Raw genomic sequence first — 26,498 nt, forward strand, 5'->3', positions numbered from 1 at the left:
AGTTGTGTGCTCAGAGGTGAAGGCGTGTACCAATTGTATTTTGAAGGTTTGCAAAGACTACAAAATGACAACAAAGGTGATACAAGACTTTCTCAAGTGTTGAGGGCAAAGGGTGCGCCATCTCTTGTGGTACATGGATTAGAATATTTGGGGAAAAAACGTCTACCGACCCAAAAAATAGGTGTGATGGAGTTTTATTTTGACATTTTGACATGAGAGGGAGTGTGTGTCAACTGTGTCCGGATTATTGTTGCGTGGCTTGAAAAGTTTTGGAAAAGGTTTTAGAGGCCAATCAAGACAAAGATAAGGGGTTTTGTTTTGATCTCTTTTTTGGGTGAGCATACAGAAGAGGATCTTTCTGATAAATGAGTTGCGTAGCTTGAAACCTTTGGGAAAAGGTTGTTTGAGGCACATTAGGGGATGCAAAAACTTATGTTGAGCTTTTTTCAGGGGGCGCAGATGCTGTTTTGGACTACTAAAGGGGGTGCGTGTCATAAGGAGCAGGTTACAAGTCAGTCGAGAAGTACGGACTCATGATGGATCTTTGCTATAATGCGGCAGTGAATTGAATCAGCGTAAGAAATCCCCCAAGTTTCTCGCACTGGCTGATTGATGGACGTGTGAATAATGCAAAGATGGAGGCCAGGCGTGGACGTGTGGAATACGGGCCAGATGTTGGCGGCGGGCACATCAATCGCGGCCGAGAGCGCTAATGAATGCGCTCCTTATGGATCGCCGTCCATTCGGCCAAAGAAGCTCGAAGCCGTATTTCCTTGTCAGCTTCGCCATCAGCAATCGGCGGCATGCATTGATCACACCTTCCACAGCTTTATCACTGCATACTGTCTACGAACGGGACTACCTTTACATGCTAATGTACCATTTTTAATGCTCATATACATCAAATATACAATATTTATTGTCGTATACACTTTTAATTTACAATGTGAAATACCTATACGACCCTAATTTACCATATTTGAAGTTATGCACCTCTAATGTACCATTTTTCATGTTTATACTCCTCTAATATACCATTTTAATGCCTATATATCTCTACTATACCATATTTAATATTTATACACCTCTAATGTAACATATTTAGTTATGTACCATATTTCATGTTTCTACACTTTTAATGTATTTATTGAATGTATTATTTTTTTTTAAATCTCATTCATCATGTCAAGTGTGTATATACAGGTATAATGTACCACATTTAATACCTGCACATTATGTACCACGCGCACCATATTTAAAGCTTACACACATTTACTTTACCATTTCTTTGTTTATTCAACTCTAATATACCATATTTAGGGTTTATACACCACTAATGGAACATACTCAATGGCTATCTTTAATGTACCATATTTAATGTACATACAGCAACTCTGATGTACGTCTTTGCAGATGTAATTGAACATTTTTGTCTATTCACCTTGAATGTACCAAATTTGACGCTTATACACCTGTAAAATTAACATACTAAATAGCTATACACCTTTAATGTACCATATTCAATGTATATACGCCTCTAATGCACGTTATTTAATGCTCATACACCAATAATTGACTTAGAGTAAACATATACCAGCCACCGATACTTAAGGCAAAATAAATAAATAAATAAAAAGGTGAGTGACATGAAGTATGTCCTCCTTGACAGTAGTTGGCGACACTGCAGCAGTTTGAAACATCAGGAAAAAAAGGTCCATTTGTTGACATTGTGTAAAGGAAAATGTTCGATATCAAAAGTACTCAAGAACAGTCTGAAAAAAGCGGTATTGTGAACATCCTCCTCACTAGAAAGTTTTCTGCAGCTTTTGAGGCACTTTCCCTTTAAAAGACCTCAGATGGGTTTGTATGGATTTCCATTTCCAAAAGTTGTCATTTGTTGTGAGAAAAGGCATGACGGACTCACGTGGGTACGTGTCCCTCGAAGACGTACGTCTTGTTGTCCCAGTCGTCCGGGTCAGGCGCGTACACTTTTCCCAACACGGTGGTGGGCATGCGGCCTGGGTAAAAAAAACAACAACAAATCCACAAACTGAGAAATCAATTTCTATTTTCAGTCTTCAAGATCACTTCAAGCGTGCGGAGATTGAGAAGGAGTGCTGAAGGCCACATGACAGGAAGTGGCGAGCCAATCATCATCGTTTGGGGAGTCGGCCATAACCTTCAACGAGACGCCTTGAAAAAAGTTACTGCAGCTTTTCCAATATGAATTATACATGAGTCCACTGGCATGAAACCCTACTTTCAAACCCTAACTCTGGCATGCAAGCCTGTTTAAAAGTTCGAAATCAGTCTCTCTGCTACTTTAAATCTTTAACTTGAAAGTCTGATGCCTGTTTTGAAACCGTAATTCGAACCACTTAAAACACTTTTTTTTTGGAACCAATTTTGAAACCCCAACCCTCTTAATTCAGTTTGAAATCCTAATCAATTAATATGAAATTGTCAATTGAAACCCTACCCATGAACTCGCACCACTGATGCGTGGCTCAAAGGCCTTCTGCAAGTTTTTCGATTGCCACGGCGGCCAGATTGTCCGGACGGCGCTTTGGTGCGACGCCCGCGGGCGGCGGCACAATAAACGGCGTCAAATTGAGCAGCACGGCGGGAAACCTGCTGGTTAATGGACAATCGTGAGCACAATGAAATTGTTGACGATAATGATCGGGGAGAAAACCACCACCAAAATGCAGTCATTGCCTTTCATTGCTGCATATTGATGAGCGCTTCATTGGTGGCCATAACTTGATTGATTACAGCTGTGCTACATGGAACAAAGTATTGAGACACCAGAGTTGGAAAGTGAACACAAATTGCGAACAGTGTTGTCGGGCCTTAAAAAAATATTATATGAGGTTTTCATTACATTTTGGGGGGAATTATTCAAAGTAATGCCGAGATTAACATCCATCCATCCTCAAGATTCAATTAACTCTTTGACTGCCAGACGTTTTCAAAAACGGGTTGTCGCCAGTGCCAGCCGATTTAAGCATTTTGACTGATCTTTCAAGGTCCACAGAAAATGTTGTGTGTGGACTATGGAAACACACATCCGACCAAATGAAAGATTGAACTCTCATCTTTCATCAGAAAAAAAAGTTTGTTTCTACCTTATTCCGTTCTTCAGTAATCAACAATAGAAAATGGTTACTTTTACCGAAATGCTCTGTTTTGAAACAAAGCGGAGAAAAAGAGCTTTTTGTGAAACGATGTTATTTCATGCACTCTAGTGAATTGTACACTTCTTTTTGTCCATGAATGATGCCACAAACACCTAAATAGTGCTTTGCTTCTGTAAAACGCTTTCACCAACAATGAAAAAGTGTTTTTAGTTTGCAAAATACGTTTATTTCCATTCAACAGTGTAACAATTTGACAAAACAATTTCGCAAACTATTTACAAATGTGTGCAACTGTGGTACTATTTACAATTATGTGGATGTTTCAAATACAGTTTTTCTTTTTGTAACACTGCCCTGCGTGCAAGGAGACGGAGCAGGATTTGCACAACAGATACGTTTCACTTCGATTGTCCGTTTCGCGTGCAGACGTTACACTTTCTTGACGGCCTTTTTTTCCGGGCAATAGCAAGTAGCAGACTGTACACACTCCTCTCCGATGAATATGCATTGGACTCGGGGCACTCTTCGTCGTCCGATTGAACGTCCGCCTGAGCGTGCTCGGTTGTGCTCCGCGTTTTCCGGTGTTAGCATCGCTAGCCCGTGAACCTTTATGACGTCGTCATAGCCGCCGCGTCAGCGCTTGCAACTTCAGCGTCAACCTCGGAGTCACCATCATCATCATCGATGATGATCATCAGCGTCATCAATGTGCTCTTTAGCGTTGGTCGATGCCTTTCGTCTTTGAAAAAAATTCCCAAGTGTGAGCTGCCGGTCGCCATTGTTCGCTTCCTCAGCCATCTAGCTCCGCCTCACGTCTTCTACTGCCGCGTCAACGCTTCCAACCTCGGAGTCACCATCATCATCATCGATGATGATCATCGTCGTCATCAATGTGCTCTTTAGCGTTGGTCGATGCTTTTCGTCTTTGAAAAAAAGTGCTCGAGCGTGTGCTGCTTGCAACCGGTCGCCATGTTCTCTTCCCTTCCCCAGCCATTGTCCCCTCTAGCCCCGCCTCACGTCTTCTACTGACGCCTAACCAATCTTGTCAAAAGAGAGTCATTGCTGCCATCTAGGGGCCGAAAATAGTCATTAGGCGAACTAGATCTGCTTGAAACTTTCACCACAGCTGGCCAAGGCTTCCCTTCACCCGTTTCCAAAAAAATTTTTTTAAAAATTGGATGACGTCTTAACGTCATTGGCGGCCCTCCGTAGGTTTTCACTTGACGTCTTTTAACGTCCATGGCAGTCAAAGAGTTAAAAAAGACAAAAAAATAAAAATTCATAAATATTCTGAAGAAATTTCAATATATAATATCAATATTCATTCAATGTTTCAAAATGTCAATAAACTGGATTTTTTTAATACTATATATTATTTTTTCAAGAATATTTAAAGAATTTAAGTTTTTTTTTTATCCGTTTTCAAAGCCATTTGTAAAAAAAAAAAAATGTTTAAAATGTCAAGAATAGATACTTTTCCACAGAATAGTTTAAAAAAAGATGCATTTTCAAGATGCCTCCACCAAACCCGCTCAATTTAAGGATTGCAATGCTAATGCTAATGCTAATGCAAAGCACCGCTTCCAGGTGTGTTCCAGTCCAATGAAAATGCACTAACCTCTGTGCGTGTTGATGAAGATTGTCTTCTCTCCACCAACGTGCGCGTGGTCGTTGTGGTCGCCGATGGCGACGGTCAGCGTGGCGGTGACCGTTTTGGCGGGGTGGCCGCTGTCGCTCATGATCACGGGGATCAGGAACTCCTTCTGACGCTCGCGGTCAAAGGTCCGCAGTGCTGTCAGCGTGGCCGTCCCGTTCAGGTTGTCCTTCAGGTAGAAATCGTTGCCGTGCCGATAGTCGGCGGGGACAGCGAAACGGAAAGGCGCGCCGTTCTCAGGGGAGTCGCGGTCCACCGCCCGGAGCAACGTGGACGTCTGGTTCATGTTTACAACCTGAAAAAAGATTCACCAGACATAACCTTCAGTCGCATGTGCTCAAACGGGATGTGGGTGTGTACCCGTCATACATGCATAGACGGGTTGTGTTGGATTTACTTTGATTGGTTCTCCAGTTAGTGATCCTACCTGAGGTCCAGGAAGGTTTTCAAAGACCACCGGTGCATACACGCCTTCAAACTGCGGCCCGTTATCGTTTACGTCCAGCAGGGGGAGCTCCACAGTGGCGCTACCCGACAAAGCGGGCACCCCGTGGTCGGTGGCGACGACCACCAGGTGGTGCTGGGCCACCTTTTCCCGGTCCAGAGCTCGGGCCACAGTCAGGACTCCCGATTGATCCACGGCGAAGAGCCCATCTGGGTCCGAGTCCGGAGACAGGCTGTAGACCAGCTGGCGGTTTTGACCCGAGTCCGAGTCACTGGCCACCAGGCGGGCCACGCTGGTCCCCACGGGGACGTCTTCTGACAGGGGGCCCAAAGAGAGGAAGTGCGGGATGAAGACCGGGGCGTGGTCATTGTAGTCGTCCACCTCAACAGCACAGTGAAGCAGGCTGGAAAAGTCCAAATCTTCAACCTGGAATGACAAAGGGGCCACATACATGTAACATCATGTAACATTATGATATTCATGTGTATATCACAAGAAAAGTACGACGGCGTATTAGGAGTAAAAAACTCGGAAATTTGCCACTTTATAAAGTGGGGAATTTGCAACTTTATCAGAAACTTACAAGAAATACAAATAGCGTAGCTATAATCTAACGTGAGGATTCGTTGATGCTTAACGGGACACTGTTTATAAAATGAAAAGGCAGGATGGAGACGGATTCATTCTTAATTGAAACTTTACTCGTCATACACAGCAGCTAAAGCGACAACACTTCCTAATCCTAATCAGATGACTAAACACTAACCAATCGGAAGCTATCATACTTTGGGTCAATGCAAGTGAATGACGGAAATCTCAGCTAAAGCAATTAATTACTTCCTCCTTATTTGAAAACCCGACCGAAAAGTATTGGCACAAACATTTAAGTACGCTACGTGTATTTCTTGTAAGTTTCACTTTTTTTTTCTCTGAATATTACCCCCCCCCACCACCTCAAAAAAAAAAAAAAGATATACGTGGCCCTAATACGTCGTCGTAGAAATGTTCAATCATTTTTCGAAACAATTTTAACTGGCCACTTGATAACTTCCAATTCTCATGAATTCAGATGACCTTGTTGTCCATTTTGTAAGTTTGCAACCTCAGCGCCACATCAGTAAAACTCAAGCGCATGACTTCACCTCTCACACACGGTGCAGTTTGAGGGAGGAGAAAATTGTCAATAGGCGAGCCATTTGCGATTCAGATTGCTGCTCTGCCAAAAAGCACAAAGTGAATCCTTTTCTTTCATGTCCTCAAGTGACCCTTCAAAGTTTGCCGGTGTGGTGCAGATTGACTCCATTTTCACAAAGCCTTCAAAAAGTCAGCTCGGCACTCAGTCACAACCGCTTAAACAGGATGCGAGTCCACCTTCAATCACTCGTGTGTACCCTCAGTCACAACTGCCTAAATGGGTTGCGGGCACAGTCCCAGTCAGTAAAATGATTTTCAAGCTTTTCTAGGGGGACAATCATTTTTGTCCAGGCCTGTTTCATCAGTTTGTTCACCGAACCTCAATTTATAAGCAATATCTGATTTTCATGATTTTATTATTATTATTTTATTTTTATATCTCATTAAAAGATGGACACCAACAATTTTTTACATATGTGTACATGTTCACCTATATCCACAGTTGCTTAAACTCGACATGCATACTGTATACCTTTGGTCAGACCTGCTTAAACGGGGTGCGAGAATGAACGGGATGTGTATATGCACCTTCAGCCACAATTCCTTAAACTGGAAGTGTGTGCGCCTTTAGTCAAAGCTGCCTAAACGGGCAGCATGTGTACTTTCAGTCACACCTGCTTAGACGGGATGTGTATGCACCTTCAGTCACACCTCATTAAACGGGATGTTGTGTGCCGTTTAGTCACACCTGCTTAAACGGGATAAATATATATATATATTCACCTACAATCATATAAACTCAAGATGTGTGTATAGCTTTTGACACAACTGCCTAAAGGGGATGTGATTGCACCTCAAGTCACATGGGATTTAATAGCATGAGTTCATATATTCAGTCACAGCTGCTTAAACGGGTTGCTTTAGTATACCTTGATGGTGAGGTTGAACCTCTGCTCGCTGTGTCTCTCGTAATCGAGTCGTTTCTTGAGTCTGAGGCTTCCGCGCTGCTCCAGTTTGTTGCTGAGCACGTAGAACTTTTGCTCCTGGTCTCCGGCCACCACGCTGAAGGTCAGCTGGCCATTTTCTCCCGAGTCTCGGTCCTCGGCCCTCAGCTCCAGGACCTCGGGAAACACACGTCACTACGTTACACACGCAAGTCAGTATCAGCGCATCACATTGCAGCGTCATGTTTGGACAAGGATCATTTGAAACCCCGATCCTGTCTTGAGACCATAAGCCTGTCTTGAAACCCTAATCCAGTCTTGAAACATACATTTGGGAAAAAAAAACCTTCAATTTTAAAGCCATAACCCAATCTTGGAACATGTTTGAAAGACTAACACTGTCTTGAAACCCTAATTCAAAATTCCAGCCCTTATTTGAAACCTTAACACTTGTTTAAAAGTGTAAATCCAAGCTGAAATTCCTTATTTAAACCCTAATCCTTGACTTCAGATCTTGACTTGACATACTAACCGTTGTTTGGAAACCACAACAAAAAGATGCCAACTTTAAGCCGTACCCCTAATTTGAAACCCTAAGTGTGGCTTGAAGCTGTACACCAGGCCTGAAATCTCAAAAAAACAACAAAAAATGACACTTAAAACCCTTATTTGATACCTTGATTGGAAACACTAATGGGAGAAAAATCTCCTCAAACTTCTGTGCCCCACCGTTGAAGATGTTAAGACCAAATAACATTCCTGAAGTCAGGAAATCTTTGTCAAGCGCAAATTTTACATATCGTTCGCAAACGGACTGCCCGTTTACGGTTTAATTTTATTTGATTAGTTTTTACATTGGTGTCAAAGGAGGTTTGAGTAGGAACCACTACAGAAATGAATACAACAGCTTTATTCCGTCTTCTTATTTTGATCACGTTCCGAGCTGTATCCTGCAACTATTCCGGACGGAAGGTTTGGATTTGAGCGTGTGCAGTTTGGTGCATGTTCAGTCGGCTTCAACTTCTTCTTTTTTTCCATCACAGAGCCGAGAACTCAAAGCGAACGCTTAAAGGGAATATAAAAGCTGCTGTGCTTTTTTTGGGCTCCTGAGCCAGGAAGAGGAAAAATTATTTCCGACGAAAAATATCCCCTCCAGTTTTTGGATTTAATTTTTAATGGAGGAAAACGTCAAGCAAAGTTTGAGTTTGTTGAGTTTTTGTTTGGATGCATGCATATCGAAATAAAAGTGCACTCAGGGGTGAACGTCAAGATGCAACATTTAGTGGAGGATTGGATACAAATTTATAACTGGTTAGTCTTTAAAAGTACATTTGAGTCAAATCGAATAATTCATCAAATTAGGGACAAATTCAGCAATTAATCGGTTTAATTTGATGACATTTTTAACGTGAAAAAAATCACATAATTTGTGCTAACAGATGGTGTGTACACATAGAATGCTAGCAACCTGAGTACGCAAATGGATTGACATTGCATCATCAGGTACCGTCGCATACTAATTCAAAATGCTAGAAAAAAAAACAGATCAAATGCGTTGATACTAACAGTAGGTAACTTATAGCAAGATAACAACCTGATTACCAAAATCTCCGAGATCGATTGACATGGAAGTCGGGTGCCATTTTAAAAGGCTAGTAAAGTCTCCATGAAATGCTAGCATGCTAACATTTGATCTGTTACAACAAGATGTCAATAAGTGCCAAAATTGCAAAGACAGATTGTCGCGGATTTTACAGCGAAGCCCGTACTTAGATTCTATTTCAAATGTTAGCGATGATAAAATGCTGGGGATGACATTTTACGATCATTTTTCTCGCGACAGATGCATTAACACACCGTTATATGAAAATCCAAGTGCACATCTCTACATACTGTATGCCTACGTCAACATCTGAAAATATGCAAATGATCCCACTAATCATTTGCATTTGATGGACATTAAATGAATGCCATAAGAGTTGATCCCAGCTCACTAGCAGCAATGCTAGCGAGACTCGATCAGATGCAATGATAACAGCTGCTCTACATTTTATATTTTGAGTCACATTACAAAAGGTTATTGTAACTGGATACAATTTTAAAATTCGAACAGTTGATACACTCACGTAACACAATTTAAGCACTGACATCACAAAGACATCAAAACGCTAGCATGCTAGAAATAGCTGTGGTCAATTTGAAATGAAATTCTCAATCCTCTTCGCAAGCTTACCTCAGCGTTGGGCTCCGCGTTTTCCGAGATCCTGGCCAGGCAGGCGCGTTCGATGAATCTGGGCGCGTGGTCGTTGACGTCTGTGATCTGAATGGTCGCCGTGGCCGTTCCCGCCATGCCTCCGCCGTCCCTGGCCTCCACCACCAGCATGTAGGACTCCACCTGCTCCCGGTCCAGGCCGCCCAAGGCCACCTACGTCAATCATTTCATTAGGCACATTTGACAGCTATTTGACAAAGTCATTTACTTAAGTCTGAATGAGATTTAGAGTTCAAATGAGCAGTTGGAAACAACGGCTGAAAATATGTTGTGTAGTACGTTATGATTGCGAGGGATTTTCATGTCGATTTGGCAAAAAATACAAAAGATAAATAGGAAACAAATTAACTTACAGTTGCTAGCATAGCATGTCTTAAAAAAATAGTCTAAAAGTTCATTGTAATCATTTAGTGCCATTTCTCTTGGCTGTGCTGTACTTTTTTCTTTTGTCGTCCATTCAGATTTCAGCCTCTGTGTTGCTATGTCAATTCAATCTGCCTTCACAATCAGTAGCGCTGGCCCGAATGACTTTAACAACAGGGCTGTTTCATGACTTCAATAGATTTTATATCTGTTCTAAATGTACAATAAAATGTACAATAAAAATGTTTCCTAAGTTTTCATACTCTTGTTAACATAAAAGTGGGATTTTTTTTTTAAACTAATAGAAATATGTCTGCAACTTTTAGTCATTGATACAGTAATTTCATAATAATTCATAAAATTTAGTTAAAAGTAAAAAGATGTACTGTACTGTAAAAAACGAGTGTGATATTGATTTGTGTTGGTCATTTTTCTGCCACTAGATGGCATAATTGCATTTGTAAGATGTTGGTGACAGCTCAGTGCATTTTTCTTTTCATATTAACATGAAGTAACTTGTGAAAATGTGCACATTTTTAAAGCTATTATTTAATTTATTACTGCTAAATGTTGACGTGCCAGTGTCTGCTGCATTGCGACTGGAATTGCCCGTGTACAGGCTTTCCAAGTAATTCATTGGTCATTGGAAAAAAATGAAAAAGTGATTTTAAACCATAAAAATATCAGTCCCTCATCAAACTAACTTTTTAAACACTTTGTAAACTTGTTTGCATGCAAAAAAAAATGCAATTCTAAAGCGTAAACAAAAATGTGTAATAATAATTGAATTGGGGCTTGATAATTTGATAGTTGGCAATCGCATGCAATCCTATAAAAGCACTTTTAAAACCACATAGTGACAAAATACACTTTGTTTAAATGTATGGAATTTTTGTTTACTTTTGTCTAAATGTATGCTTGTTGTGTTTGTTTGCGAACAAACCGTGATGGTCCCAGTGGCGGGATTGATGGCAAACATCTCGGAGAAGGCGGGACTGCCCGCCGTCTCGTCCAAGCTGCCCAGGATCCTGTAGGACAGGACGGCGTTCTGGCCCACGGCCGCGTCATCCAGGTCGGTGGCCGTCATCTCCATCACCGACGTTCCGGCCGGCGAGTTCTCGGCCACGTCGCCGTGGCAGCTGAGCGCGCAGGTGAAGACGGGCGCGTTGTCGTTGATGTCCCACACGTTGATGATGACGTCGGTGAAGCCCGTCAGGCCCTCGCCGCCCTCGTCGGTGGCCAGCACCACAAAACGCCACACGGCGCGCTCCTCGCGGTTCAGCGTCCGCTGGGCGTAGATCTTGCCCGTCACCTCGTCGATAACAAACTCGCTCTCGGCGCCCTGGCCGTGCAGCGAGTAGCGGAGCGCCTCCTGGTCGGCATCCTTGTCCGGGTCGGATGCCGTCACCTGCGATGGCGGGGGAGGGAGAAGACTCCTTGAAGGTCACGCTCCACAATTATTGATCGGGCAATAAGTGACAGCTAGACTACAACCAGGGAATCAAAAACATTTCATAACGGTGGCAAGTTTGGCAACATCCCTTCAGGTAGATCACATATAATTAAAACGAGAATGTTTACATTCATTTGATTAGATTTGTTCTCCTTTTACCCTGCCACATCGACATAGTTTTTGAATTGAATGTAATCCAATTTCATTTATCTTAACCTACGATAATCACTTTCATTGCAATCAAGTTTACTTTAATGAGGTTGCTATTACTTGTTTTAATGCTTCAGGAGCAACAGTCGACCTTAACAGAGGATAGGATTTCAAAAAAGAAAAGAAAAACAAAGCAAAGAACAACGAATGTATTGCATACACCAATAACAAAAAATTGTACAAAAAAAAACAATGGAACAAGAACAAAAAACAAAAAAAAGAGAAAACTTTTTTTCATTCTGGTGTTTAATTAAAAAATGCTGCATTTTGTACTACAACCGAATTTGAGTGCAATTAAATTTATTTACATTTTAGAGTATTGTATTTAATGTAAATGTCCACTTTTTAATTATAATTTTACTTTGCTTCGCATCTAACAGCTGCTAAAATAAGTTTTTATAAGTTTTTCTCTTGGATTTTTATCGCTAAGCAAAAATCCTGAGGCGCAATAATCATAATCATGAAAAAAAGAAAATAAATATCATATGGACCACGCTCCTGACAGCTATCAATGTTTATTGAAAAAAAAAAAAAAAAAACAACAAAGTGACAAAAGTGGGTTTTCATTTGAAATTTAGCTTCCTCCCGTCTCGTATTTGGGGTTGAAATTTGGTAGCAATCAGACAAAATTTCTAGGACAAGTTTGTCTTTGATGGACCCCTGGAAACGGCCAAATTGATTCCCAAATGACAGATTGTTGATTCTCTTTTATGGATCGGCTCATGATAGGTGTGCCTACCAAATTTCATGTTGCTAAATGAAATTGGTTTTTCGGGCTGAATTAAAAAAATAATAATCTAGTGGGGTGGAGGGGGGATATGCAAATTCCCCTGACCAAACCTAGATTTATACCAGAATGAACAAATAGCCTACAAAACTTGCTGATAGTCTTCAAATGCAACTTTAGGCGTGCGTACCTGTAAGACGAAGACGGGCGAACCGTCCAATTCCTCCGTTACGCTGCCGTAGTATTCGTTGACGGTGAAGACGGGCGCTTCGTCGTTCTTGTTGACAACGTTGACCGACACGGTGGCGTAGTCCTCCCACTTCCCGTCGGAAGCGAGAACGTGCAGCTTGTACCTGCAATGATGAAATGATGACCAGCGAGCATCAAGAATCTTGATGAGAAGTGACGGCGGTGGGAATAAGTACTCTACATTCAAGACCATCGAGTTTGAAGCATATACAGACAGAGCTAATGGGACAAAAATCAAGCAAGTCGTCGAGTTCTACTAACTCATCGACATATTTTTATTTATTTTTTCATGACTCTAAGCCAGTCTCTTTTTTTTTTTGTCTAATTGAATTTGAATTTCGGGTTAACCATTGTTGTCGGTCTACCTTTTGTTCTGCTCGTAGTCCAAAGGCTGAGTGACGAAGATGGTCCCCACTTCTGGTTCCACGTCAAACACGCCTCCCGTGTTTCCGGACGTGATCTGGTAGCGCAGTTTGGCATTCCCGCCTGCGGAATAGCGCACAAACGTCACCAAAATGGCCGTCAGTCACCGAGACGAGCTCATTGATTTCCTGGGAGGAAACATCCCCGCGGGAAGCGCTCGTCTCCCAAGCTGTCGTCCGCTTGCCAATCGGCCGGTCACTCGGTGTAAATGGAGAACATTAGAGCACGTTAGCGGGAGGAAGTGCAATCAGATAGCCGGCTGCACTTGCCAGACAAAAGGTGATTACTCCAACCTGGCATGTGAAGAGCGGCTCGTGATGAGAAATCCATGGGAAGTTGATCTTTCTGCCTGATTGTGGGAAAACCCTCTAGGAGCAACCAGTAGAACTTTTTTAATGGCACTACAAAAGTTTGTTTTGTTGTTGTTTTGTTTTTAAATGCTATATTTTAATAAAGTTTGACTTCAAAAATTGACTACCAGTAGATATGGTACAAGAGTCATGGACTGATTCAAACCAAAATGGCTGACTTCCTGTGTCTTTTCAGCTATGACTTCGTATGACAGACAAGGCTACCAAATTTTATGTTGCTTAAAGAAGTATGGCACTTTGCTAAAATGGTGATTTGTTTTGGCCAATATGAGCCCCCCCCCCATAAAAAAAATGGCCGCTTCTAACTAAAATGGCCAACTTCCTGTGTCTTTTTGGGCATGTATTCTTGATACTTTTTTTTTTTGTGGAACTACTCACGATAGGGACGCCTACCCGATGTCATGTTGTTCAATGAGACTGGCCTCGAGGGCTGAGTTTTCAAAAAAGGAAAAATTATTTGGAAGAGGTGATACCAAGTTTATTACAAAATCTTGAGCATGGCACAGCCCTAAAATGGTGATTTATTTGGCCAAAGAACAGCACACCATTTGACAGAATCATGAACTTGTTTGCCTTTTCCAAAACTTATTTGAAAAGAAGGATCAACAAAATGTCACAATTTCTCATCGTGAATCTGTCTAGTATGTACATGGGATGAATCTTGTGCCAATCTGATCAAATCTTTAGGATAAATCCACCTTTGAAGGACCAACATGAATTTCCAGTCTCTTTTCGGGCATGGCTTCTTAAGACTTTTTTTTGGAGGTCTATTCTTGATAGAAATCCCTTCATGTATCATGAGTCATGTTGCTCAAATAAATTGGCTGTATTGATGTTTCAAACAATGATGCAGGGCTACTACTGAGCTGTTTCATGATTTTAGATTTTTTTTTTTTTGTATGAGAATGCGCTCAAAATGCCGATTTCTGTTTCCCCAAGAGTAATAATTGCGGTGCCTTTTGGGAACTGCCTGTATAAAGCTATTATTTGCTTACAATTGAATAAAATCTTTAGTTTGCCATTGACTGACCACCATTAGTGGCTTAACATAAGCCCGAAATGGATGTTGTAAACCAAAATGGCAGACTTGCTTTGTATTTTGCGGCATTTTGTGTCCTTGCAGGTTTGCTCATGTCCGCGAAATTTCCAGTTGCTCAGTGAAACATGGCTTCAAGCGCTAAACTGTCAAATATTTAGATACAGTTCTTGTATCGGATCCAATCATTAGACCGTACCTGACATTCATCACCAAAAGTGGCAAATAAAAATATCCTTCACTGATCATTTTATGCTAAACATTTGACATAAAATCTCCTTTTGCGGTTCATTGCCACTTTATAATTGAACTTGGAACACATTCCAAACTGTTTTCAATGTGTTTTCTTTCAGAGGCGAGCAGTAAAGTATTTTCTGCATAAATTAGACCAAGTATTTCACCTCCCGCTTGTATCAAAAGGGCAACTACTGAATGTAAAGATTTCACTGCACTTCACAAGGTCTGCTTGCCTTTCAGGCAGCGGCGTCCAATCACTATGACGTCCTTTTCGAGACCACAAAAGTGCATTGTGATGATGGCTGATGGTGACATGTAATTCAACTGCACTGGCATATTGTTGAGAGGGAATGGTGCCCCCCCCCCCCAGTTTCCTCAATTTGCCCCTTCTGCCCCTCCCCCACTTTTACAGCCATTAAAACAATTGAGTGCCTATTTAACATGTCGTAACACGTTTTTCCGAGCTGCCCTTGAATTCATAATGAACAGTCGCCGCGCAGACAATCCATCACACACACACAGCGGATGAGACAGACGTACGCTGAAAAAATGTTGAGTGAATCAGCCAGCAAAGTGGCAAAAAAAAAAAACAACTTGCTTGGATTTTTCCAACAAACAATACAGTTGAGTAAAATTGCTACATGTTGATAATGTAGCCAATTTCTAACAAATGAATTAATGAAGTAAATCAATTATTGTCATAATGTGACAATGTACAAGACAGTCATTTTAGTTTTTTGCTTGTGGAAAAACAATAATGTGAATCACAAGCTGGGTCCTCCCAAGGAGTCTTCGCAGCCCGGGTCCTTCAAAGGCTCCTCCTCCGTTAGCCTCCGTGGACCGCATGAACCGCGGTGACTTTGAACAGGAGTGAGCAGAAACAAAAATGCAGAGTCTGTCACTCACCTGTGAATCTTCACAAACAACCAATCAGCAGCTAGCGTCAGGCGGGGGAGGGACTGAACGATGGCAACGTTCGAAGGCCGTGTGAATTTGGACAGCGGCGTGCGGTTGAGGCGCGCCGGCAGTTACGTCATGTGGCCGACAGACAAAAGTAATAGACGAGAGTATTTTTTTTCCCAACATGCTGTATGTTAGCTTGTAATGCTGTAAACAAACTGAAATTGCATTTTTCCTCAACCATACGTTCTACTTTATACAATATAAGAAGCACTTGTGCTTTGCATGTATTTCCCATCTATAAAAAGAAATCATAAAGCCGGGATTGATTGCAATACGTACTCGCGTCATCGTGTTTATACTGTATTTCAGGGTCTTAATTATTATTTATGCTAATGCAAAACTATGTTTACAATAATTATCTGCTTGTGTTTGCTTGACGGTTATTGTGAATACCTCAACTAGACTTTGACAGTTGGGTTAACACACACACACCCGCGCGCACGCACACACACACACACACAAGCACATTCCACTACTACGACTTGTGATATAATGGCTTATGCCCTGGTGCGCTTGCCTTCCAGCAGGGTTCAAATGATTGTGTCCTCCTGTCACGTATTTCCGATTAGCGTTGTGCTTTCTCATCACGCAACCACGGAGCCCGGGATTCGTTAACATGTCCTCGGTCTAACATGGCGGAAAACGTCTTAATTGCGAACGGCACAGAGAGACGACGTAGCAGTTGTCGGCGTTGCTTCCCATCTACTGACGTTTAAAACATTAACACATTGTGTTGCCCAAAATCTGTTATGTGTATTAATAGAGGGATTTTTGCTTTTTTATTTTCACATACTTTATGCTCAAAAGTTTGTAATTGCAGTCAGTCATTGTTAGCTGGGCAGGTGAGTATGTTGTTTTTCCCTCATTAATTGATTGTTTTTTTTGCTTCCTTGCCAGTTAGTTTGATGGCTGCCTCATTAGTTAGTTAATTTGAGCTAGTTTTAGTTAGTTTCTTATTTAGGGGGTTTATGGGTTCTTTGATCATTGATGGATAGTCTGACTTTTTTTATTATGATATATGAAAACATTGCTTGTTATATTTTGACTTTTGACTATTTATAATTTCTTGTGGTGTCTTTTCACAGCTTCATCACAATTTCTGTTTTTAAATTCACATTTCCTAGAAAGTGTGTTTTACACTAATCAACTGCGTGCAATTAGGCACAACGCTAACGTCAGCAGCGCAATGAGTTGCACGCCGCTGTTCTTTGGGGAAGGAGGGGGGGAGTGGGGGGGGGGCGAAGACGCACCAAGATTGGAAGTGTTGCGCGCTTCTAATCCGCCTCATTTTGTAGTGGCTGCCTGTTGGCTTTCTAAACGAGACGTCGGGGGATTCGTGCAATCGCAACCTCTCTTGACTTCTGTTCACATTTGTTTGTTTGCCCCTCTCCGTTTTCTAATCGTCTACATGGCTTGAATATTCGCAAATAACCGTGAGTTGCTCAAGGACGACGGCCACCGAGGGACACTGCGGTCCAAACAAACAAAATCAGACAAATGTTTTTTTTCTTCTCATCTCCCAGGTGGACTCATTTCAAAAGTCTTTTCATTTCCCTTGACAACACATTTTATGACACGCGCACGTGTGAAATACTTCATGTATAAATTATACACAATAAGTGCACCCAATGGTAACTAAATCGCACATTCACAAAAGCAGTTTGATTTATTTCAAGTTCTGTGAATGACTTGTCAACCAGTTTAATCTTAAAATCTTTAAAAATCAACGGATTTTTGTGCCTATGCTTTGTAATGATTAAATCACATTCACTGTCAATTTTATTGACTATTTATTTTTATTCCCATCTTGTATGCGTGTTTGCGTTGAGGGTTCTTTATCACACCGAGCCTGTCCCAAAGATAAATGCCGTTTATTATTCTAATGCCTCTTCCTCGAGTTCCTTCTCTTCATTTTCATCGGCTCAACATGTTACATGCACGCAATGAAACGACACGTACAGAAAAAAATGGTAATTGTAACCGGCTCTTGTATTGCAAATAATCTCCAACTAATTTCCAACTTCCAAGGCCGTTCCCTTCACAGTGATGCCCAACCTCAAACAAAAACCTCTTAGCCAAGCTCCTAAGAACAACCAAATACGGAATCTCTAAAGGCCTCGTCGGCAAGTGTCCGGGTGTCGATATGCGCCGTCTGATTCATGTATCAATCCATAACCACAACCACAAACAGTCGTCTTAACACTACCATTCAAACCATGACCCTTACAATATCCCCATAAATCTTAACCCGAACACTAACCCAACCCTAAACTGCATTCCCCTCGCCATAAGCACCTACAGTATCCCCAAACCGTAGAGCAAAACCGTAACCATAACCCCCTCATAACCTTAACCTTGAGATTGGTATTGAGACTGAGGCGAACCCATCTGCTTTCCAAAATGTAATCTCGTCATGCAAGTTTGTGCACTAATTCCTCCAGCTTGCCGAGTGTTGTAAAGTAGATCTAAATTGTCCGCAGGTGTTTTGGACTGACTGTGGCCAGCACGGAGGCTATAACGAGACCTTTTTGAGTGCGAGTATTGACTGGCGCCGGCATTTAACGAGACTCCACTTGTTTACGCAGAGAATTTATTCCAGCTTTTTGCCAACCGACAAACAACTGGAAGGAAGAAAAAAAAGAGAAAGACTCACTGGCAGCGGTGGGAAGGAGCTCGCGGGCTCTGCCTTACTCTGTGAAATGATATTGATTTTACTGATAATGACGTCCCAAGTGGCGGCTAGCCTTTTTAGTCCAATACAGATGTTCAATTTCTGCACTGCGCCATCGCTTGTGCTGCAAAGTTGCCACATTTGCATCTTAATGAGCACTTCATATTCCAAAAAGACAAGCAGTCTTGACATTACCTTTGGCTTTTTGCTTTGCAAAAGGCATTTGGCAGTGGCAGGCGCCCAACTACGCACTTAGGGTTGTCTTCTTCGTTACAGTAATGATGATAATCGCGACAATTATCATCAAGGTCACTCATTTTCCAGAAGGAAGATCAAGCAGGACGCCGTTTGATTCCCCATTTAAGACCCCCACTTGATCGCCAGTGTAATAAATACTGGGCAGGTTCATTGAAAAAATTACAACTTGAGAAGAAAGTTGTCATTTTACAATACAGTACATTTTCTCCTTATAAAAATATATATATATTTATAACTAAATTCTTATATTATCTTATGTTTAATTTGCCACCCAAAAGATAACTTTGTAATATTACACTATTTTATGGCGGGGAAAACTGAAAAAAATGTTTTCTCGAAAAAAAAAAAAAATATTTTTTTCTTGAAAAACTTGACTCCTGTAATGTGGTATTACCTTTTTTTTACATTACTTTTTTTTTTTTTTATATATATAACAATGTCATTTTTGTAAGATTACTACTTTTTGTTTTTTTACTATTACTACAATTTTACTACTACTGCTTTAAACTTTTGTCTTGAAAGGTAACTTTTTTTCTTAAAAGTGAACATTTTCTGATGACGTTATGCTATTTAAAAAAGCCCAGTTCTTATAACATGATGCCACCTTTTTTAAAACAAAACAAAAAACTTTGACTTCAAAAAAATCGACTTTAGTGTATACATAGAGCATGCTATTGTAAAAAATAAATAAATAATTAAATGAAATAAAAATTGCCTGCAGTTCTCCTTGATATCACTCTGTTGCAAAAGCACATCAATGGATATTTGTCAGTGTGGTTTGTGCACAAACTGTAGTTTTAACAGCGAAGAAAATCTCAAAAAGTCCAACTGGTGCTCAAGCGGGCTTACGAGGTTGTCAGAGGACAGTGACATGATGCTAATGGCGCAAATTAACATTTGGACGACCCCGCCGGGCCGAAGGAAACTGCTGAGAAGCACACGAGTTGTAAAACGCCAACATTATTATATAGTCCATCTTTTCATAATTCCAAAGATGTCGGACGAGGAGTGGCGTCGTTCAACCCTCAGAGCAATAATTTCGCCGAGTAGGGTTTAAATATTGGCGACATAACGAGGACACTTAATTAGCACTTTATTAGGCAGGTGGATTGAAAAGGTCAGATGCTTGTGAAAATTTGAACTGTTTTCAACTGTTTGATTTCCTTCCCGGCTCCGGGCACCGGCTCAGGCTAAAACAAGTGATCGCTTCAGGAAGTGCATCACATTCAAGGTGCGACAATCGACTGCATAAACAGGATTGACAACATTAGGCAGGAAGTGCATTTACATTATTTTGAGATATTCCATATGGTTTGGTTTGATTGGACTGATTTGTACTGACTCAAATTGAACGTGTATGTACATAGAACATATTTACACCATACATAACATTATGTATAACTTCATCTTATTTATTATATGCACATCTAATTGCCATATTAGCATCTTATTTAATGATTATGGCCATTGAAGTTGAATTTGCGTCATATTTAATGTTTATTGAATATTTACTATACGGCTCGTGTACCCTATCCATATATGTGATGTCTATACACCTTTGATGTACCATATTAACATCGATGTACGGCACCTCTAGTGTACCATTAAAGCACCTTTGATATACAATATTTGCATTATATTTAACATACACACATAATGTAAGTCTAATATGAATGTTTGCATTATATTTAATCAACCGTGTTTATATGTAATATTGACCATGCCATTACTGTACCATATTTATATTTGTATCGCTACACCTTTAATGTACCTGTAATGTACCACATTAGCTTTATAATTAATAGTTGTAGGTATATACCACTAGTGTACCACATTCACATCAAGTTTGAAGCATTTACAATGTGCCATATTTGCATAAAATTAAAGTACCTATAATATACCATATTTAATTAACAGTTTATGAATCTGTAGTGTACCATTCTTTTAATGTACCAGTCACTTTTATTTATACTTAATGTATCATTAATGTAACACATATATGATGTAACGTTTATATACCTCTAATGTGCATCATTCATATTCATTGTGAGTCGAATGTAGCATATTCACTTCACATTTAACGTGGCTCAAATTTAATATCTGTACTTCGCTAGCGTACGTGTAATGTAGATCTAATTTAATGCAACTATAATGCACCATAGTTACATTGATGTTTTTGTACCTTTGATGTATCTCATTTACATCATCGTTAATGAATCTCTAATATGTTCTTTTGTTTGCAATGCATTATCTACTGTATACTATTCTAATGTAGCATATTGAGTGCAATATACAGTACATGTAATGTGGAGTTTGCAGTAGGCACCTTCGTCTCCGTCGTTTGCGCTGACGGTGAGGACGGCAAATCCCACGTCGGCGTCCTCATCTGCGTCCACCTCGTACGTGGCCTGGGCGAACGCCGGCTTGTTGTCGTTGACGTCGCTGATGAACACGCGAACGTACGCCGTGTCTGACAGCAACAACAACAACAACCACCACTTTAGTACTTTAGTTGTACTACACTTTAACAAAATGTTGCAATATCTGCCTATTTGCACAATTCGTCTGCACTTTTTAATTATTTATTATGTAGTCTAGTTTGGTGTTTTTTTACTATGTGCCTTTTTAAACTGTGCCGAAAAAGTCTTGATTCTTGATACTCGATTTGAGTCTCAGAACATTACTAATTTTTCTTGGAAATAAAAAAAGGTAGCAAATTGGTAAAATAATTAAAAAAATAAAAACAATAAACATGTACCCCCCCCCCCCAAAATGTTTTTTCGTTGGGAATTCTGCAATATTAGTCGTTAAAAAAAATGACATCACAACTTTTTGCTTTTTTTCTCTTATTAAATAATTAAAATATTTTAATAATAATTAAATATTTGGATTGGTCAGATTTTCTTTAAAAAAATTGTCATTAAAAAATATTCAATAAATATATATGTATTCCCATAATAGTGAAAAATAGTCATCTTGTTCTGGAAAAATTGTACAACTTCAGTCTAAAAAAACTTTTATTCTCTCATTTTCCTCAACAATCTTACATTGACCAAATTAATGAACATGCTCTCTTTTACGCCGCGTCTGCCAGTCCCAAAGACGCAACAACAATAACAAGAAATACTTCCTAAAAACAGAGCGAAAGATGCTATTATAAGCACGTTGTTGTGCCTATTCTGTCACCTCGCACATCTGTCGCTTTGCAGCCACAACACAAAATAGTCGCAAATGTGTTCACCCACGCTGACGCGCACCAAAATAACTCAAACCGTCCTCCCATCCGTTTCCCGCCACTTGTCTGTTGAGGAAAACATACAGGCAATGAGACTCTTCCATTATTTCGAGGTCAAATTTTTTGGGCAAACTATAATTAAAATTTCAATTGGGCGCATTACTTTTTGACTATGTAGCATAAATATTATTATGTGCTACAGTAGGTAGTAGAAAGTGTGTGTCACTTTCATGAGACAGAAAAAAACATAGTAAAATTAAAAAAATATTACATCAAATAAGCAAAATTATCAGCCAACAGAACAAGAAATATAGTATAAATTTGCCTGTAGGATTTTGAAAAATTTGAAAAACTTAAAATAAAAAAATTCAATTTACGAAACCTCAGTTGAAGGCCTTTGATGTTGGCTCGTTGTCATCTTAAAATGTGGGAAAATGCTTGTTTTAAGCCTCGCAGCACTTCAAACTGTCTGTGAACACTCAATGCCAAAACTGCTTGATCAAATAAGATAATTAAGTAATAAGTATCTTCAAATAAGCACAATGATCTTGTCTGATCATTTCATTTTAAGTAAGAATAAGCAAATTTAGGTTAAATTTAAGAAATGATATCTTAAGATTTCAAAAGCCAGTGATATTCAACTTGAGCCGCAGTTGTAGTTGAATAACTGTCAATAAATCTTCATCTTGTCTTAGAGTTGAGGTGTCACAAGAGCAAAAACACTATTGGCGTCAGAGTCACCTTTCTTCTTGACATGTTTAAACTAAATAGTTCATCAGAAAACTACATCAAGTAAAGCACAGAAATCTGAAAAATGGACTCAATTACATTTACTAAGTATTTGTACTTTGTTCCTTCCCACCACTGCCTGCCACAGGGAGCGCAGATGAAAACGAGCGACCACGCTATTAACTGCTACAGAGCATAAAATAAGCAAATAAACCCCGACTAAAAACATGGAACCTTGGAGCTGGGGCGGAGCCCGAAGCGCCTCGTGGTAGGCCGTCCTTTGATAACGCTACGGACGTCGCATCATTTGCACTCAGCGAGGAGGAGATCAATTATTGAAGGCACGGCGTGCAGAGATGGCGCACAGCCGGCGAGCTCATTTGCAGCTTGACGGCAACAAGATGATGTCGGAGGGTGGCAAACGGAAGGATAAGCAAAAAGTTGCACAGAGCAGCACGGCAACCGCCTTAGCGCTGTTCACACGCCAAACATTCACACCACAAAGTGTAAACCACCTGTTAAGACGGTTATTTTTGATTCAACCACTTTGCTTTGCGGCACTGAGGAAAACTGAAGAAACTGTGAAAAACGTTGCATACATCAGTAGGAAGAAGAAAACTAACAAACGCGACACAGGACCGACAGGGGTGGTTATTATTATTTTTTTGCTACAGTGAGGAGAGTCATAAAAAATAGCAACAGCAAAGACAAAACACTAAAAAACAAGAATGAAGGACAAAGGTAAGATCGAGACGAGGTTTTGTAAACATCTTTGACATGGTAAGAAGACACATTTGATTCAAAAAGAAACAACTTCTCCGTGATTTCAAGTGTGTTTGCTAATTGCTTTGTTCTATGTGGGACTGCCCCCTACAGGATTGGAGTTGAACATTATGCAATTGATGGCTTTACCCACTGATTTCCAATCACTGATTTCAGGTTTACCGAATTTAACCTGATGGGCCTTAATCATTTACTAAGAATACATTCTTTGCTCAACAACGTATAATGACGGGAAAAACAATTCAATGTTTTTCCACAAGATGGCAAAATGGTTTACACTATGTTAGCAGGGACGACAACAACCTGGTATAGTTCAAGTTCAGCCACATCATAATCTTGTCATATTGTGGCAAAAAATGAAATGCTTGAAAAAAAAAAAAAAATTGTTCAATCATTCCTTTTTTTTCCAGTTAAAATGTCATAACGAGCAAGTATTTGGACAAGACGTATGGTTGTTAGCAACTGTCATCAGTTTGCCATCTGGTATGGGGCCGACTCACCAGATGCGTAACGTTGCGCATGACAAACTAGGACCTCCTGCTAATTCAATGAATTTGTTTTCTTAAAGTTCTTCCATTTATAACGACATTTGAGACTTTGCCTATTTTTGCTGAGCGACGGACTTCAAGAAGTTCGGAGATCAAAAGCATATTGTCCTCCGTCCTTGCCTTTCTCAACACCCTTCTTTCTCCAAGCATCCGTCTGGCCGAGCATCTGCACTCTGCCGGTCCGACCGAGGAGGCACGTATGCGCTTCATCTGTCGCCGTGGAAACAAATGGAGCCTTAAATGAACTGCAGCTGTCCAACCATACGACAAAGATCCAAAAGATTTCTCTCCTCTCTGTTTGCTCGGCAGCCGCCGTCTCCTTGCTAAACGGCACAGGTGCTAGTGAGTCACGTATGCGTACAAGTCATTAAGTCTCAGGATTCAAGTTTCAACAAAGTCCCAAGTTACTTAAACTCAAGCAAGGTCAAATCATTACTTGTGCAAGTCAGATCTTAGTCACAGCATACACAACTCCCAAAAAGTTAAGGACATTTGGCTTACGGGTGACATTTTGGGATGAATTTACAAGGACATCCACTTCTATGCCTTTCTGTGACTCTTCCAGTCTCTCACTGTATGTTTTGATTATTGTTGTTTTAGCTTGAAAGTACTTGTACATGTCTACCAGGGATGCCAAGACAAGTGGCCAGACGTCCCGTTTTAAGCATTGGGTCACACTTCCCGGCAGATTTCGCCAACCTCATTGTTTTGTCCCGATTTTACGGAGGTCCCGTCCCGCAGTCCCGTTTTTTTCCATGTGTAGTCAAATAACACAGTTGCCATTGTGATTCATTCAATAAACCCATTAAAAGGGAATTTTTTTACTTCCAAATTCACGTTTGTGTTCTCAGTGGCATCCCATCTAATCGGTAGCAGGTGTTGTCTTCCTACAGGAACTAGAACTACTTCCTGCTTCTGTGTCTAAGAATCATGGGAAATGTAGTCCTACTGCTGCGGTCGCTGGTCAGAGCCAACGCAAGCTGAGTTTTCTTGTTGCCAATGCGAGACCGGCGCAAGGTCAATTACGCGGCCTACTTCCAATAGCTGCCGGAACCGAGCAAAAATGGTCCAATAATGATGAAGTGTCAATCAAGATAACATTGAGCTAAATTGTAGCATCCTAGTAAAAATCCTTGGTTTTGTGGTCCATACCTCTGTTTTATTACGGTCACGCTTGAGTTCAAAGTCCGTGTAAAATACCAAACCTAAAAGTGCTCACATTTTGTGTGAGCCAGAACAGATTCAATCACTTTGCTACTCAAAGCTTGAAGTGCAAGTGTGACCGTCTACACCGAACACTTCCGACCAATGCTGCATTTTCACACTGACTGATTTTAGCGTTTTTATTTGTTTGTGTTTTCAGGCTCCAAAACACGGTGGAGCCAAAACAACGCCCTTATCATTCTGCAGAGTTCTAAAGCAACAGGTGGTGCCATAACACCTTACCCTAAGGATATTTTAGCCAACCAGAAGCCTGCCCCCCCCCCCCATTCCCCCACACACACTAAAAAAAAAAAGCCTTTTGAACAAACCTCACTTCCTCTGCAGGTTATAATAAAAAGGGATAGTAAGAGCAAACTGTTTTGTTTTTGTTTTGTATTTGGATTGACAACATTCACATAATCTGCCAGTGAAGCATCCAAACTATGACTTCTGTCATATTAACACCAAAAATGCACAATACATTATGGATTGTTTCTCCACTTGGAACATCTACAAATGCTGGAGCCAAACCCCGTGAGTTGTCAAGTAGTTTTCTTTATTCTTAACAAGGCAAACGATGAGTCAATGCATTTTTTATATTTTAAGCAAAGGACATTAGGGATTTTTTTTTCTCTCCCAAGAAGCCTTCAAAGTGTCTGACAGACTGCACACTTAAAAGTTTTTGAAGCCCATTCAAAGCCAATTAGCGCGTATAAATATGCTTTGATCCTTGACTTTGCTTTTTGCTGCTAATGTATTAGGCCGTGACAAGCCATTAAATCACACAATTATAGGAAAAGTTCTTACCCGAGTTGGGCTGTCCGTGCTTGCCGGGCCTCGCCGATTCCCAGCCGTCCACCGACTGGACCTCCAACAGGTAGGAACTTTTGGTCTCGCGGTCAAAAACAGTCTGCGTGTAGATGAAGCCCAGCTCGGGGTCGATGCGGAAATACTGGTGGTCTCCGCTACGATCCTCGAGCAACGAGTAGGCGATCTACAAGATGCCGTTACAAACAAAGACTCCATTTATAGTATGAATATTTGTTTTTGCAGTAGATGTGTGTGAATGCACGGTTTTACCTTCCCATTGAGGCCCAAGTCCAGGTCGTTGGCGGACACCTGAAAGACCAACGTTCCCGATTGGGCACCCTCAGTCACTGAGGCCTCGTAGATGGAGGACGTAAAAAAGGGGACGTTGTCATTCACATCTGGAAATTAGGGAGAAAAAAAAACTTGGATTCGATTTGAAGTACGTATGTCCGTACGTTTTGGTAAGATTGGGGTTATGGATGAGGGTAAGGGGCAAGGATTATAGGCTACGGTTCGTGATTGAGGGTTATGGATGAGTGTAAGAAGCAAGATTAGGTGTTAGGTTCAGAGGCTACGTTACAGGTATGGACTCGAGTTTAGGATTTAGGAGTGAAGGGTTGGAGTTGGGCACTCGGTTAAG

At 40.7% G+C, this 26,498-nt stretch overlaps 1 protein-coding gene across 3 annotated transcripts in view; it reads right to left on the bottom strand.

Moving 5' to 3' along the window:
- LOC144050810 (neural-cadherin) overlaps positions 1–26,498 on the bottom strand; it is a 219,107-nt gene that overhangs the window by 68,941 nt on the left and 123,668 nt on the right. For all 3 annotated transcript variants that reach the window (XM_077564419.1, XM_077564418.1, XM_077564421.1), the window contains exons 14-24: positions 26,129–26,256; positions 25,856–26,042; positions 20,877–21,020; positions 12,957–13,077; positions 12,533–12,695; positions 10,896–11,360; positions 9,551–9,742; positions 7,303–7,494; positions 5,222–5,665; positions 4,759–5,089; positions 1,925–2,018 (exon numbers count right to left, since the gene is read on the bottom strand). In XM_077564419.1, the coding sequence (XP_077420545.1) occupies positions 1,925–2,018; positions 4,759–5,089; positions 5,222–5,665; positions 7,303–7,494; positions 9,551–9,742; positions 10,896–11,360; positions 12,533–12,695; positions 12,957–13,077; positions 20,877–21,020; positions 25,856–26,042; positions 26,129–26,256 (2,461 nt within the window). The remainder of the gene's footprint in view (positions 1–1,924; positions 2,019–4,758; positions 5,090–5,221; positions 5,666–7,302; positions 7,495–9,550; positions 9,743–10,895; positions 11,361–12,532; positions 12,696–12,956; positions 13,078–20,876; positions 21,021–25,855; positions 26,043–26,128; positions 26,257–26,498) is intronic.

This window comes from Vanacampus margaritifer, chromosome 4 (genome assembly GCF_051991255.1).
Source record: "Vanacampus margaritifer isolate UIUO_Vmar chromosome 4, RoL_Vmar_1.0, whole genome shotgun sequence".
NCBI lineage: Eukaryota > Metazoa > Chordata > Actinopteri > Syngnathiformes > Syngnathidae > Vanacampus > Vanacampus margaritifer.